The sequence below is a fragment of the Sphaeramia orbicularis genome, chromosome 7, assembly GCF_902148855.1.
Source record: "Sphaeramia orbicularis chromosome 7, fSphaOr1.1, whole genome shotgun sequence".
NCBI classification, from domain to species: Eukaryota; Metazoa; Chordata; class Actinopteri; order Kurtiformes; family Apogonidae; genus Sphaeramia; species Sphaeramia orbicularis.
Window position 1 is genome coordinate 36,914,076 of NC_043963.1, and position 17,194 is coordinate 36,931,269.

At 38.1% G+C, this 17,194-nt stretch overlaps 1 protein-coding gene across 1 annotated transcript; it reads right to left on the bottom strand.

The window, feature by feature from the left end:
- Positions 1–1,411: 1,411 nt before the first annotated feature.
- Positions 1,412–17,194, bottom strand: atf7a (activating transcription factor 7a). Its single transcript, XM_030139123.1, is given in 13 exon segments — positions 1,412–4,285; positions 5,285–5,390; positions 6,335–6,523; positions 7,086–7,235; positions 9,756–9,872; positions 9,958–10,051; positions 11,450–11,598; positions 11,882–12,046; positions 12,691–12,812; positions 13,030–13,086; positions 13,089–13,124; positions 17,076–17,094; positions 17,096–17,194. Coding segments are annotated over 13 exon segments (1,521 nt in total). The 5' UTR covers positions 17,180–17,194; the 3' UTR covers positions 1,412–4,052.

Consider the following 17,194-nt stretch of genomic DNA (forward strand, 5'->3'; position numbering starts at 1 on the left):
GTTTCAAGGTTCATCGAGAACTTTAAACATTTGTAGTAGCTTAAAAACTTTTGAAGTAGATACAGCTGATTTCATGGAACATTTCCTAATCCAAGGCAAAAGTAAATATTAACCAGGTTCTGTAGTGTTGCATAGATATAGTGCAGTGAAAAGAACAATATTTCAGTCTGAAAGTTGCATTGGAGTAGAAGTATGAAGCAGCACAAAATGTACAATTGCATTTGCCACTGTACGATGGTATTTGAAATGGTCAAAATGGTCATTGTGAAATAAAATGGTCCCTGTCAGTGTTTTACTATTAAATATGATGTTTTAGGGTCATTGTACTCCTGCACTCATCTATATGTTATATTTTACTGCTTTAGAAGTTTGAGGCTGAGTTTATTTGAGTAGTTGAATCTACAGCAATGCATTAAGTTGTATAGGATCATTGTCTCTAAAAAAAAATCAACTTTAGTAGAAATAAAGAAGTAAAAATAGCAGTTATTTGGCTCTACACTGCAATATTTTATAAGTGTAAAGCTGCATAAAATGGAAATTCTCAAGTATAGTTACTTCACATTTATACTTAAGGGGAAGTGAAGTAGATATAGTCAAATCCTACAAGTGTAGATTTACTAGCTGCTTATTTCACCATGCATTACACTGTCATGTCACGAGTACTTTTATCATCCTGTCGCTGCTAAGTGATATTCCCATATATCAGACAAATCACTAAACGCTGTGACAGATGTGAGGATCCTTCAGGGGATCCAGAAAATGCGGAGGTTATTCCACTCAATATTTTTTGTCAGTATTGCAGTCAGCATGAATTGAAGAAGCACTTTGGTTGAATATTGGACTTAACAGCCTGTGTCGTCCATTTATTTCTGAAAATAAAGTTGTGTTTGTTAGATAGTTCCAGGAATGAATAGCACAACACATGTTTCGCAACTGGCTCACACAAAAATAAGCAAAAGCTCATAATTAATCGAAAAAAAGGTATAATCATACAGTATGTCATCAAAAATGCTCAGCAGGAACCATGCTGAAGAGATTCAACTACATGAAACAGGATTCTTAGTTATGCGTTGGGTCACTTTCAAAGGACCAGTGTGGTATTGTGAGAGTAACAGTTTCAATCTGCTGTAAATGCACCCTACTGAAGGCCTACTCTGCAATTAAGGGTCACTTAAAAATGTGGGAAGGACCATGTTTTCCTTAAGGAAAGCTTTGACATATTACAAGGAAAACATGATCAAAGAAAACTCAACAGTGTAATTAAATATGTCTTTCACTGCTGCTTTTCCATAAGAACAAAATATACTAAAATGAGAGGAATGAATGATAGTTTGAACACTTATTACAAGCTGTTTGATAATCTTGTTTCCGGAAAACGAATGTAGTGTGAATACTAATAACACAAAGTTCATTAAGATGTAGTTTCTTTAATTAAAACTGCAGCACTGTAAGTGTTCATAGTAATCCACTTGGACATGCATGGAAAAGTAAATATATTCATATAGTACAGATATGTACAGTACAAGGACATTTTGTTTTTTTTTTAAAATCAGTCCAACAATGGGAGTGTGAAAAACCACTAATATATAATATGCAACTTTCACATTGTTGCACTTTTCATTAAATTGCTCTTTTCACAACAATTCTAGTATCACATATGCCAAAATATGTCAACTGGCCAATTAAAAATAAGTTAGACAAGACCAATTCCTCTTTCGAAGTTACAACACAGGGATATATCTTTTTTTGTAAGGACTAATGACATTATTCTTTAGAGGAAAAGAAATGTTAATGAAATTAGATTCTATACTCACCAGTACAATCAGAAGCATTATGACATGAGTTGTAGAGTGCTGGAAGTAGCACGCAACAAAAAGAAAACAAGAAATGAGATAAAAAAGGTGCCGATCACATGTACATGAAAACATGAACGCTAAATATGGTTTGAATTTTCATTTCATATGACAATCGTCTATATGGGACAGCTGGACTAATATAGCGCCAGCTTCCAAGTACAACAAAAAAACGCTGGGATCGCCATGGTAGGACAAGAGGTTCAGTCAAAAGTGAAAAATATGAAAAAGTCGCAGAACAAATTCCCATGTATGTATACAGTACAGATAAAAAGAAAAGGTCATATAGCATCTCAGTGTGAAACAGACCAAGAGGACAAGAAATCTGCAAAAATTAAACTGAACAAGCAACAATAAACTTGCATTACTTTAGTGCATAATGACATGCCCTTATGTTTGTGGACAGATATCTTGCCGTTTTTTTGTAATATCACATCTTTCAAATACATGATCAATGAGACAACAGAGGGACAGACGTACAGAGGAAACACACAAAGCAAACTGCTTGTTTATGTAAAAAATAGATTGATATCTTCGTAAAATATCTTGGTGGGATCCAAAAAGACTTGAAGATTTAGAATCAGTCACAATTAGTAATTTCCTTTCTTCAAAGTCCTTTGAGGTGTCTATTCCATTTTTCTCCACCAGATGACAGACAAGTGTTATATGTTTTTATGTCCCTGAAAAGAAGCTCGGACATAAATTAACCATTATTGTAAATATTTAAAAGGAATTTTTGACTGCTAATCAATCCTGTTTTGGCTGATTGTTTGGGAATTGATGAAATGAACAGCGAAGACCTCAATTAGAATGGGCATCTTTCAGGCACCAATGTGATTTTTTAAGGCAAAACAATGATCAGACTTTGTAATCGAGCCCATGTGTTAAGTGCATGTACCTAAAACAGTGATATATTATAGATTGTCTCACTGCGACCTCTGAACCACAGAATTAACAGTCAGGTTATTTACATCCTGCCTCAGAACAGGCACCAGGCGGTCTTTGGAGATTCAGAGATCTGATCTGCGTTTATATGGCTTAGATAGGTTTGGTAAAGAGCAAAGAGATTTAGGGGTTTAAACGCATTTCAATGAGCAGCAAGGATGTGCAACCATCCTTTGAAGTGTGAAAATAACAGTTACAGTAAGTCCAGGGCCCACACAGAGAAACACAGTCACTCAAATAGTTGTATATATAAAGGAAATGGCATCTTCACCAAAACTGCCTGTTTTATAGAAAATCAGAATAGGAGACAAGAGACAGAAATCCCTTCAGGTTAGAAAACAATTATTTCTAATTGATAATAAAGATATTACGCTGTCTTGGGCAACCATATTGTGGTTCTATTGGAGGATGTGCCAATTCACTAAAAAAAATATAGCTGCACATATTGTATCAAGAAGATAACACCTTATCAGAAAAAGTCACATGCTAAAAATCTAGCTATTAACGTTTTAGGCCAGGAATAAGCAAACTGCTATGTTCTGATTTACATAAATATATACTCACAGAGCCAATCACACACAGTTTATAAAGTTTTTCATAAAGGGGTGTATGTGAGGTAAGGTTTTGGATCCATGTTGAGATTTTTATATTTAATTTTTTTTTTTTTTTTTAGAGATTTTGAGTCACTGAAGTCTAGACACCAGAGCAGAGTGTGTTAGGATGTACACTGTGATGAAGGTGTGTGGGTGTGGCTAAATAGTCAAGGAGCGCAAGGCACAATGAAAAGCCCTGTGTGTGTTTGGTGTCCGATTTGATCTGTGTTTGAATCTGTGCACACATGTAGTAGTTGTCCACACAGGAAGTTTATTATGGCAGTACACTCAGAGCAATGTAGTCCTACAGTCCAATGGAGGGCTGTTTTGACTGAGGGTGAGGGTAGACGCGTAGGGAGGCACGAGGGAGTCAAGTGGGGGAAGGTTGGAGTCCAGCCCCTGTAGTCTATGGCAAAGTGAACAGGAAGCTCTCTCAAAAGTCTCAGTCCGTTCTCAGAAGGCTGCTGCTGCTGCTGCTGAGCTCCAGGCCACAGCATGATGGCTCCACAGGAGGGTCAAAGAGAGCAGAGGAACGGGGGGAGGGGGGCTGGAGTTGTCGATAAGGGCATCCAGAAGGTGTATGGGAGGGTCGGGTCCACTGCTCTTTTTTACCCTTGGGTGACAGGTGTGAGCCAAGTCTGGGCCGAGGTGGCATCGCTCATCATCTGGCAGCAGATTGAGACTGTGCAGCCATGATAATGTGAGAGGGTCCACTCTCAGCTCGCTGCTGCTGACCCATTCCTGCGAGCACTGACATGGCCATGGCCTCAGCTGCTGCTCTGGTGTTGAGGCCATTTTGGCCTGAGGAAGGACTCGGCGCAAGAGAGCTGTGCTGGATCACCGGGGCAGGAGAACCTGTAGGCTCTGAGCTGTCTTTCATGCTCTCTTCTGCAGCTACAGAGAAAATAAAGAGGATGTGTGTGTTACAAAATTTCACTTTAAATACTTTCAGACAATATACTGTATATGTTTGTAAAAGGCTGTTTTTGTCACAACTACTTTCACATACTGTACATTATAAATATGTTAAGGTACAAAAGTACTACTATATTCTTCTGAACTTTCATTCATTAAATAAACCATCAAACAATAATGTGTGGAATGAATATCACAACAACAATTAAATGTTCACTATGTAAGACTGGCTGTGCTTATGTAAGGTATGTGGTGGACCATGTTGTGCTGGTACATAGTGTATAACTAGTGTAGTAGACTGTTACAGCAGTACAGAAACTGAAAAGCACAACCAAAAAATTGAACAGAACTCAAGAAAATGAAAATCCACCTGAGACCTCACAATATAGTGGCCGTTATCATGGATTTAGGCACCTGAGACAGTTGTTACAGAGATAACTACTGTCCACAAAAGCATTAGGAGACTTTTCTTCCCTTTTCCATCTTCCTTAATGTGGAGCAACTTTATTAAAGAACTTGGCCAGGATAGTGAGTTCCTTACACTATATAGTTTAATTGTGGATAGATGAAACACAAAATATCTTCGTTTGTCAAGTAAAATGTGAAGATCATCCCTGAACGATGCTGAATTCACTATTTTTTAAAGAAGGACCTACTGTAATCTACTCCGACTATTTACTGTAAGTATTGCACCTGTCAAATTCACTGCCACAATGAATGGTTTTGATGTTAAACATTCACAAGAACATATCTCTATATTATATAACATTTTCATGTTATTTATTCATCACATCCCCAGGGTAGGTCCTTGAACTGTAAATTAACTGCAGATGTTTAAAAACAAAACCAAATTTAGCAACAATATTCCCAGTCTAATCTGTTACCATGTCTGTTCACCAATGTATGAGTGGGAAACTAAATAAATGAGAGGAGCATACAGGTGAGTCAGGTGAGGCAAAATGCTTCAAGTATTATTACCTAAGTAGGCAGTCTTTTTCTGTAAGGTGGTCACAGGACAGTCCTTGTGGGCCAACAGAAGCTGCTTCAAATGTGCCACTTCATTCCGCAAGAGAGACACTTCATTCTGACAAGACAGAGAATAAGAAAACTCAGAACAAGGACCCCTACCTTACACATGCAGTGAAAAGCCAAAACTATTACAATACTACTCGTAGGAGTAAAATGTTCCCTAGAGAGAATTAATATGTATTTCCATTCTGTCTGGGTTTTGGTACATTACAGCCAATCATGGAGAGATGTTAAATTAAACCAGACAGTAACGCAACTGAAGATATGAAGGTGTAAGCCTTGACAGATGATGAGCTTAGATGCCCTATAGTATCAGCCATTCAGAATACGATGTAAAGATACACTACATCACCTGAGATAGGCCTCAGTTTGTCTAGAACAAATGTCATAAACATCCATTACTAATTGGAAATCTGTCAACTTTCTCATCAGTGAGCCAGTTTACATGACCATAAAAGTCCAATATCTGAGAGTAATCGGATAATTGTAACAATCAGATGTTACAATTATATGCACTTAAGAAATGTCATAACCGAAAAACTGTGGTTTAGACGCTCCAGTCCATTATTGGATTTCTTTCGGAGTACGTATGAATGTAGTGATGGTAGAATCAAACTTTCCGTTGCCTTCCACTCATATTTAACTATGTAACTTCAGTTCTCTATGATTTTAATGGTGTTTACAGGTGCGCAGATGTAGAAGAACGAAATAAATAACATTAACCTGTACACAGGCAGGAAGGCATCGGAGTATTGGGGAGGAATCCAGGTGTGTTAATCTGATTTCTCATAATCAGATAACCGCCGTTATCTGATAAAGCATATCAGATTATCCTGTTTACACGGTCACTTGAATAATCTGACAACTCCAGAAATGGGATAATGATCAAAGTATTGGTGTGCATGTAAACAGGCTCACTAACAAACACAAAGATGGTAATATACGCAGATATCCAGGGATGACACTTTGTCTGTGCCCATCTTCTCCGAGCCCACTCACCGACAGCGAGACGTTCAAGTTGCTGAGCTCCTCAGCTTTCTTCTCTAGAGAACTGACCCACAGTTTGCGTTTCTGTCTACAGCGCGATGCCGCAGCTCGATTCCTCTCGAGGAAGCGCTGCCTTCTCTCATCTGGGTCATCGTCCGCTGTCCGCCGCCGACGCCCACCTGTAGGCTGCGCTGGAGATACCTGCAGGAAGAGCAGGGCGAGGGTCAGAGGGAAGGAGATAGACAGGGGAGGGAGTGGAAGACAGACAAAAAAGAAAAGGGAAGTTTGAGTCAGAGTTTCATTATTTTACTCAGACAACATCAGTCATCTCACTACAAAAAGTACAGTTCCACTTTATTAATATGGTGCAACTTGGTGACTTTGGGTAATTATTTCAACATTCCAGATTTAACTTTGTTTTCCAACCTAAAAGTAATATCAGAGTCTTTAAATACAGAAAACTAGAAGTCTAGTTTTTTATTAATTCATTTACGCTCACATATTATTTATAGCGCACCAAAAGACAACACAAATCATCTCAATGCATATTTCTTTGTAAGGTCAGCAAACATTGCACAATATTCCAAAGTGAAACCAAATATATCCCCCCTGAGCAAGCATTTGTTGACAGTGGTGAAGAAAAACTCCCTGTAACAGGAACAAAGCTGAAATCAGCTCAGGCTGTTCGGCCACCTGCCTTGACTGGCTGTGGTCAATGGAGAACAAAGGGAGAAAATAAGAGCACAGAAAAATAATATTATACCTGAGGTTGTGCAGGTGAAGGAGCATCTGGGTGTTGGACTAGCAGCTGGCTCTGCTCTGCCTTCTGAGGCACCATGGGGCTGCTGCCCATGGCCATAATCCCCATACTGTGTCCTGACGGGCTCTGCTGGGACAACGCAGCCTTCAGACGCTGAAGAAGAACAGTAATACAAACATTAGCAACAGCCACAAGAGTTCTAACAGACAGTTGAATCAGCTATGATTTGACTCAGTATATAAGTACACTTATATATCAGTACAACCAGTATGTAAGTATAATAATGGAAGAAGTGACTCAAAAAATAACACAGGAAATGGAGAAGGTTTCTAATTGGCTGAGGAACTCTTGTCTAACTTGGAATGTTGATAAAACTGTGTCGATGTTTTTCACAAACCCTAACAAACCCAAAAATTTCTCTCATATCATGATAGAAGGACAAAAAATTAAGAATGTGACTGAATTTAAATATTTAGGTGTGACACTTAACCAAAATTTAAGCTTTAAAAAGCATATTAAAAAGATGACAAATACAATTAAATTTAACTGTTGCAATTTCTGATATATCAGAAACTCACTGTCTATTGAAGCGTCAAATATGTATCTAAATGCAAGGATAGTTCCACATCTTCTTTACTGTATGATCAGCTGGTTGCAGTCTTGTAAATCTGCTGTAAGGCCTCTAGAGTCATTGTATAAATATTCTCTCAAGATTCATGACAAGAAAAGACGAGCGTTCCATCAATGCCCAATTTTGTCAAAATATAAGATCTTCAGCTTTGAAAATGTAATCATGTATACAAATGTGTGTCTCTTGTTTAAGGTTATCCATAATTCTGCTGTTCCTCCCTTAAAAAGGTTTATTTCTTTGAGTTCTGGAAAAACACCAGGAACTACCTGATCAACAGCTCGCGGCAAATGCAGGATTCTGAGGCACAAAACAGCATTTGCAAATTCAGCGTTTTCATGTGTGGCCATGCGACAGTGGAATACATTTCCAACTGAGCTACTAACAATTACAAACTATCACACATTTTCCCACATGGTGAAAAAACAGCTACTCTCTAACCAAGCCTGTAGACATAATGTAATGTGATGTAAACGTGCTTAGAGTGTGTGTGACAGACTGCAGTGGAACGAATAAGAGTGAATGGTTGGATGTGAATGGTTTTTTTTCCTTTTTTTTTTTTTTTTTTTATATAGATGGAGTTATGAAAATGTATCTTATATTGCTCTTTTTATGTTTTAGTTTTTATCAATGTCTGCTTTTTTAATGATAACATCAGCCTGCCCAGGAAGTACAGGTAGAAATTAACACAAGTGCTACAACCTGGCACACTACATCTCTTGTTTAGGGTTAATGTACATTGTGCATTGTCCCTGTCTACATAAATAAATAAAATGAAATCAATAAAAAATAAAACTGATTCATTGTGGTAGAAAAGAGCTTAGTTGTCAGTAGTTTTTGGCATAATTTCCAATTCCATAATAACCCATTAGCAGGTTCTTCTTTTAAGTGGTCTGAGGGGAAGACTTCTGCACTTCCACTTTAGGCTTAAGAAAATCTAGCCATGAACATTTTTACATTTTTTAAGAACAACTGAGTATAAGAACAGATGACTGACATTTGGACAAAAGAGCTAAACTGGAGAAGCGTCCAAGATGATGAATGAGCTCGCCCTAAAGCAAACACACTGTACATTTGTAAAATATTCACGTAACAAAATCCTGGGATAGTCTTGTCAGTGTAACTTATGAACTACAGTTGAGCCGTCTGTCAGGCTTAAATATGTTCTATTCAATAAACAGAAGCTTGGCTTGGAGTGGGCTATCACCCAAACCTATTACCCAACAGCAGAAATCAAAACCTTCTAATATCCCTAATATTTTATTCACTGATTTTACAAAGATCACCAGTGCACTTATTAGAGGGTCCGAATAAAGTGAATGCGAGAGAAGTTCAGTGAACACCTACAGGAACCTGTGGGAGCCACCAATGATATTTCATTTTTGCCACTTGGTTGTACATCTTATATTATTAAAACAAAGAGGGTGAGATACTGAAGACTTCTGCCTACTGCAGCTTCAACTGTTAACAGGAGAAATGCAGACAGGTCAGATTTAACAGCCATAACACTTTTCATATTGTGTATTCTGTGTTATAATTCACACATTCCTCTAACAACATAGCAAGCCCACACATCCTGGCTTACAAACAAGTTAGTCTTCTACAAGGAGTCGGCAAAAAGTGCAGCATTTAAGTACCTAATATTTTGTTGTATTGGATCCTTTTTTGTACTGAGTTTAATTTTGTAACATATCCTGCTGTAAAACATCACACTGGCAACAAAAATCTGCATGTCTAAAACACAGCAACTAATAAAGAAGGTACACTATGTTGTAATACCATGAAATGAGTGGTTACTCAACTTTATCTGAAATTCTAATGGAAAAAGAAATGTTTCGATAGAATGTAATTTACAGTATAATTGATTCAGCTTCTGTACAGATTGTGTTGCCACTGTGCCAAAGGTTCAATAACCATCAAGTTACTGTGGTATAAAGTCATATGATGAGCAAACTAAGGCAGTGCAGCAGAAGGCTGGAGGGCAAACATGGGAGACAAAAAGAAGCGATAAAGAGATAAAAATAGAGAACTAATCTAGTGCTGACCATCTTGGCTTCTGAGTGGATGTAACCAGAGGGGGAGTTTGAGCCGCTGCTGCTGCCTCCCAGAGGAGGACCAGGGATCCCAGGAATGTTGGGTACCATGCACACAGGTCGGGCCAGCTGCAGAGCACAAAAAATACATAATTATACATAAACAAGTACATGTAAGCTGTAATGTGTCATTTAGACTGTCGGTGTGCCTTACATTAATGACAGAGGGCATCTGTACGGGACCAGGGAGCACAGGCACTGCTTGACCGGTGGGAAGCATCATCATGGGGTAGTGGCTGGTTGGAGAGCTACACAAACATGTACAGTTGCGGAAAAAATTAGTAGACCATCGTTGTTTTCTTCAATTTCTTGTTCATTTTAATGCCTGGTACAACTAAAGGTACATTTGTTAGGACAAATATAATGATAACAACAACAACAGCTCATGAAAGTTTAATTTCAGAGCTGATATCTAGCCATTTTCCATGGTTTTCTTGATAATAACAAAAATCACTTCAGTTCTTACATCAATAGCTATGGTATTCTACTGCCAAAAACTGTGCTTTTAGGCATTCCATGTTTTCTTTTTTGTCTGTTTTAGTCACATGATACACACAGGAGTAAGTACTTGATTGCATAACTACTGTTTTTGATGACTTGTGATGGTCTAATAATTTTTTCTACGACTGTATATAAATAACACGGCAATTTTATGTGCAAAAGCTTGCGTAAAAGCTAAACAGTTACCTAATAGTGCTGGAAAGATTCTTTACGTCATCTCTATCAGCTAATTTCTACTAGAGGTGTAAGCCATATACTTTGCTAGATTTGAGGATCATCATAAATGTTCTGTGACACTGTACTGATTCTCAAAAACATTACTGATTTAATTAATAGTGTATCAAATAGTAAATATTTGATGCAGACAGTGTTTTGTGCTGTCTGGCTAGTCTGGCTCAAAGCATTTACTCGGTTGGAATAAACTTGCTGTTATTGACTTTTTCAGCCAGTATGTTTCTCCCCTTTCACTATTTGTAACCAACTTCTCCTCACAATGTGAAACTACAACAACCTCCGCACTAGAGAAAATGGCAAGTAGTAATATTTGTGTGGTAAAATAACAAATGCTTGGTTCTTTATGGTCTTTGATTCTTCAGCAGGGATTTTGCCATTTTGATCATAGGATTTGCTTCTCTATTTACAAATGTTTCAAATGTACCCTAATAGTGGATTCAATTAGACCTTTCTTCAACACTGGCACATCAACAAATAACTGTTGAAATCTAGTCTGGCTCTGTAAAACTTCAACCAACCCCCGAGATAGATTTTTATTTTCTGTTTGTTTTTTTAAGTCAGGTTTTACGACAATGAAATACAACAAGACACTGCATCATAAACTTTGTATTGTCACATTCTTGCAGATACACAGCCATAATTCATATATCCATTAATACTGCAGACTATGTAAGGAAAGACTGCACAATAACACACCAATATTATTAGAATATTCTTTAATATTAAAGCTAAGTACAATAAATAAATCACTTCACAGTATGTCAAATGAATGATGTGTAAAAGAAATTTGCATACTGCATTAATGTAAAAAAGCTGTTTCTATTATTTAAACCAACTTATGGAATGTTTACATAGAAAACAGGGACAGAAGAAAAAGTTTGTGTAGAGGATGTTCACAGAGGTTTACTAACCCCAGAGTGCGATTGGAAGGCGGTGCCTGTGTGATGACAGAGGTGGGCGATGGCATGGTGGGCTGAAGGGCATCAAAGCCCAAGTGTAGTGGGAGTGAACCTGGACGCACTATGGTCGGGGTGGGGGCTGAACTCCTGGGTGGTGTGTCCTGGGGAATTAGATGTGGGAAGGTGTATAAAACTGCATTAAAACTATTACAAATAAAGGCACAATTATGCTTTTTCTATGCTATTTCAGAAATTCAAGAGGAAAAACAATAATGATTCACAATAATGCAATACTGTAGAAGTCAAAATGACTCGTATCGTGACAAATACTCTCTAACATCACTTTAAGGTCCCGCCCTTTTTTCCATGTACACTAAACTACCCCCCCCCCCCCCACACACACACACACACACAAAACACACACACACATATACTCTGTCCTACCTTTCCTTTAACCAGAGACTCTCTGGTGCTGTCCGACCTCGAGGAGATAGATTCTGGGCTGTCCGGTGGCGAGGAGTCCACCTCCACAGGAGACTCCTCTTTCACTTTCACATCTGACGACGTCTGTAAAGTCATATCCAAAGCCACAGAGTTTGAAGTTGGGAGCTGTCGAGAACAGTGGCAATGAGAGACACAGAAGATCAAGTTCATGTGATTATTATGACTAAGGAAAAAAATACCATAGAAGTAAATGACATATAGAACACAATACATTTCTTATAGACCACAGTACAGAAAAAAGGAAAAAAAAAGGAAGTGGGCATTTATCTTGCAAACCAAATGCACATAACATCAGTTTATGAAACACTTTCCTATGCAGTCAAACATGTAGAATACTTATTATATACAGAGGGACAAAGTAGGACAGACAGACAGACAGCTAGCTAGCTAGACATTTTATTGATTCCAATCTGGGAAACTGCAGTGCAGCAACAGCATGTGACAGTCAAAATAGAATACAAAAATAAAAAAAGAACAAAAGAGCAAACACAGTATACATAACAAATTACAAGTGACGAAAAACACAACTGGGTAAAAAAATCTACTAAGCAGCAAGGTGCAACAATAAACTGTTATGTGCAAAGTAAAATGTAATTTTCCAGTAGGATGGAGGTGCATAAATAATAATAAATAGTATAATGGAAATAGTTTTCAGAAGTTTATAGTTTAGAGTAGAAAGTAATATTTCAGTTCTTGATCTATGTGAAAAATTGCCTGGGATTTTTGTGCATAAAATATATCCAGAAAACACCCTTACTGAGTTTTTGGGCCTTCTTGTCATCTTCATCTTGTTCAAAGGAATTGGCGAGCTCATTGAACAGACCAACCTCCTCGCAGTTCTTTAGGAAGCGGGTGGGAGTAGGTGTCTGGTCTGGCAAAAGGGAATGAAGAGAGATAACTATTCATAATTTTTTTCACACTTTGTTCACACTTTGAAGTGAATATAGAAACCCGTACATGTGTCTTCAGGGCTGGTTTTAATGCTCTGGTAACGTGTTGGAACACAGTGACGCAAGCATGTTCATCTGAATACTGAGAGTTTGATATTGAACGACAGAGTAAAGGTGAGGGTTTGTTACACAACAAACCTGCAATTATGACAGAGTCGGTCCTAGCTGGTCCAAATTTCAGCGTCATCTCATGCTGTGTTTGTGTACAGCCAAGTGGTCCTCATTTGTAAACTCTGGAACACATGAACAAAAGAAAAAGACAAAGACGTAAGTTACATAAATTAGCCTAAAGGTACATGTCTAAGCATCCTGGTGACCTGAAGAAGTAGCTCATAGCATTGTAACCCAGATATCAAATTGCAATTATCATACACAGATAATCTCCTTGAGATGTGGCCTAACACATGCAGCCTTTACTTTGCCATTATGTGACAAACCACAAAGAAAACTGTGGCTAAGGTATACAATTCCTCATGTCTTAAAAGCTCTCTATAGGCCCATCACAGCTGCAGGACATGGCCTCAAATTACGCTGCACATTCTAGAATTATTACTGAAAGCAAATGAGATGACACATCAAAACATATGTTAAAAAAGAAAATGTAAAGTGATTTTACTGAAGACAGCACATTGTTGTCAAACTGTCTGATGTGTAAAATACGTGGGTGCCATAAAGTGTCTACCAGTACAGCTCTACATTGGCCTGTGTTCTTTTTTTTTTTTTACTTCCTATCAGGCGTCTTGTGGGCAAATCAGACCCACAGACGAGCACCAAGACCCATCCTCTTGAGACACAGCACTTCTTCTTCTTTGAAGAAGTGGCGAGGTGAATCAGTCAGAGTCGTAGGCGGAATAATCTTGGCTGTGGCACCAGCCTATTCACCATTCGCAGCAGACTATTTTAGGGTGCTGCGTTGCTGTTGCAAGTTCAGTTGTGAGAGAGTGAAGTGGAAACACAGTCAAGTGTCAGGAGGGTTATTTTTAGCGCAACCAGGCAGCATCACCAATACAACTACATGTCTCATTTGTCTCTTTCCTCTGAGTCTGGCAGAGGAAACTATCCCCAGCTAATCTCCCGGTAGGAGATACTGGCAGCTAGGATTACCCTCCCCACACAGTAAATACTGGACATCACATAATAGGTCCTGCTGTTGTTGTTGTTATTGTTGTCATAGGGAACTTGGAAAAAAGAAAACATACTGATGAAGTAAAACAATTTAGAAATCTGAATTTTATTTTTCAATATAAGCTTGTTTCCAATTTCTAACACTTCTATCGAACAACTAGCAATGAATTCAAATACATCAGCATATTCTTCTAGAGTAAGGAATGTGAGCACTGAAAAGAAATGAGATAGCTATGTATGATATATATAGCCCTATGAAGAATGGCCCAACTCACAGACCAAAACCAGATATCCCAAGTTAATTAAAATCAAGATCTGCAGCCATGTATATTATTACATCTAAGTGACATTCTGATTTAGAAGTGGCCACTTGAGGAGAAGTTTCAATCTTTCCAGAATCACCTTAGGACACCTGCGTTTGACACGTGAACCCAAATATATGTAACAGTATATGTTATCTTGTGCAACAGTAATGGTGCATATCACAATAGGGTATTGTTCAGTAAATTAACCCATGAAATGGTTTAAAATAACCACACTGCACGGTCATTTGATCATTTCTGCTTTATATGTATAGAACGACCAGACAAAACCAAAGACAAATGCCTCCCATGAGACAACACTTGAACACAACTGACTCAAAACAGTCAAAGTAACAAAATGGAAGCTTGAAGGTGGCTCCAAGTATGAGCAATAAAACAGTCAAAACAAACTACACTGCAAATGTCTGGTACTTGGATAACTTGTAGAGTCACTAAAAATGAGAGGAATATTTTCAACTTGTACTGGTTTTTTTAGTAATCTGATTTTAACACACAGTCCTGCTGCCAAATATGTTACTTTGCGAGACAACTGAATTTGCAAGATTGAAAGACCATACAGGGGTTGGACAAAATAATGGAAAACACCTTAAAAAAATCAACAAAATATAATTTAATATGGTGTAGGTCCGCCTTTTGCGGCAATTCCAGCCTCAGTTCTCCGAGGTATTGATTCATACAACTTGTGAATTGTTTTCCAAAGGAATTTTAAGCCATTCTTCAGTTAGAATACCCTCCAACTCTTTTAGAGACGATGGCGGTGGAAATCGACGTCTTACTTGAATCTCCAAAACTGACCATAAATGCTCAATATGTTGAGGTCTGGGGACTGTGCCGGCCATACGAGATGCTCAACTTCATTAGAATGTTCCTCATGCCAGTCTTTAACAATTCTAGCTGTATGGATTGGGGCATTATCATCTTGAGGTGAAGGTGTTTCCATTATTTTGTCCAACCCCTGTATGAGATGAATAGAGGTTGACCGATATAGGTATTTCTAAGGCAGATTTTTAAAAAAAATTGGTTGATATCTACAGCCAATTTTTGAGGCCGACATTTAAGACTGATTTTTTTTTAAGCACACTGACCGTAAATGAAATTGAAACACTCAGATAATTAAGATTTTTAAAGCAGCAATATAAATGAAATTATTAATACAGTACACATAAAATTCCTTTAACATTTACTGAACTTCAAATGCTGCTACACAGGTGTCTGATCAAATCTCTCACATTTTTACTGCTGATCGAATATCGGCTCAAATTAAAAAATTAAGGCCCGATGCTGATATTGAAAAAAATCTAAATATCAGCCCGATATATTGGCTCGGCCAATATATCTGTCTATCTGTAGAGATGATGCGATATCACGCTAAAATACACAAGATCCTACAATAGAAATAAAAAACCCCCCAAAAAAATACAACAGTCATTCTTTCATTTCAGCTTCTCTTATCAATTAATAATCATCACTCATCTCATATTTATATTCCTCATGTGCATTTTTATAACTTTCATTTGTTTTTATCCTGTTCTTGCATTACACACTGAACCTCCATCAACTAAGGGATGTCCAACAGATGATTGCATCGCCAACTTTCAGGGGACAGCCCTAAAACGCAGTCAAACAGCGAACACATCACACCATACTATGATCATCGACATGTTTATATAACAGCTGACACTCAAACAAAGCTGGTCAACATGCCACAGATGCAGGTTTTGACCGAACACTGTCATCAACCGCCACTTTGCCCTGAAAAGCTCCCATGCGGTTCCCTCTTTAACTGTCGACTAAATTAACAATGATCTCAAATAAAAAATGCAGACCATTTACATCACAGAAACATGCCAGAGAAGCTTGGAGCAAGGGAGGGATCCCTCAGTATCCATCCAAAAAAATATAAAAATAATCATCACTTATTCATCACGCACATGCATGCTGTGAAACTGCTTTACAGGCTTTTTTTTTTTTACATGTCCAATTCCATGTACAGCAGCTGATCAGACACTGGCAAGGGCCTGTGAATCATAAATATTTCTTACCCACATAAACACTTTTTTGCCCCAAACCCCTGGAGAGATAACCCGTCAGAGATATCACACCCATCAGAACAGCAGACAGCTAAATGAGCGAATCAGACACAATAAATCCTGTGCTGAATAACCATGAGTCCTTTAGTACACTGTTTTTTTTTGCCCAGTTTTCTGTGAAAGCCCCGACAATACACCATGTTACCGGCATGTGAGCACACTATTGGCACTCAGCTGAGTCACTGCCGTGGCTCAAACCTGTGTCTGCAGGCACTACAAGTCAACAGTAACAGGTTGAAACAATAACTGTGCTCTGATTACTCACTTTGAGCCTCCAATGAGTCACAGCTAAAGGAGACAGCGTTGTCTCACAAGACAGCGTGCTGGCTAATGGTGTGACAATCATAAAGACCATTGCATATATCACAGCCTGTTAACAGATGCCAGAAATAAGAGGAGGTGTTTTCATACACCACAAGTCTTTTCAAGAGTAAAAAAGTTGCCATTTTACACATACGTAGCAATATTCAACCAGAATTAAGTCCCTTTTCAAGAACTATATCTTTTTTTCTTTTCCTTCCTATTCATTTTAAGTTGAAACACAGTTAATCACAATCAACAGCTAAAGTACTTACAATAAAGGCCAAAAAAACAACACAGCACAAACACAGTGGCACATAAGACAAATGACAAGAGACGAGTGAACTTACCTGTCCACAGCCAGGAGGCAGTACACACAAAAGGTCAGGTCGTCCCCCATTTTGCAAAGAGCTTGCAATGTAACTGTGGGAGAGGAGAAGAGGAGAACATTGCTGCTGCTGAGTC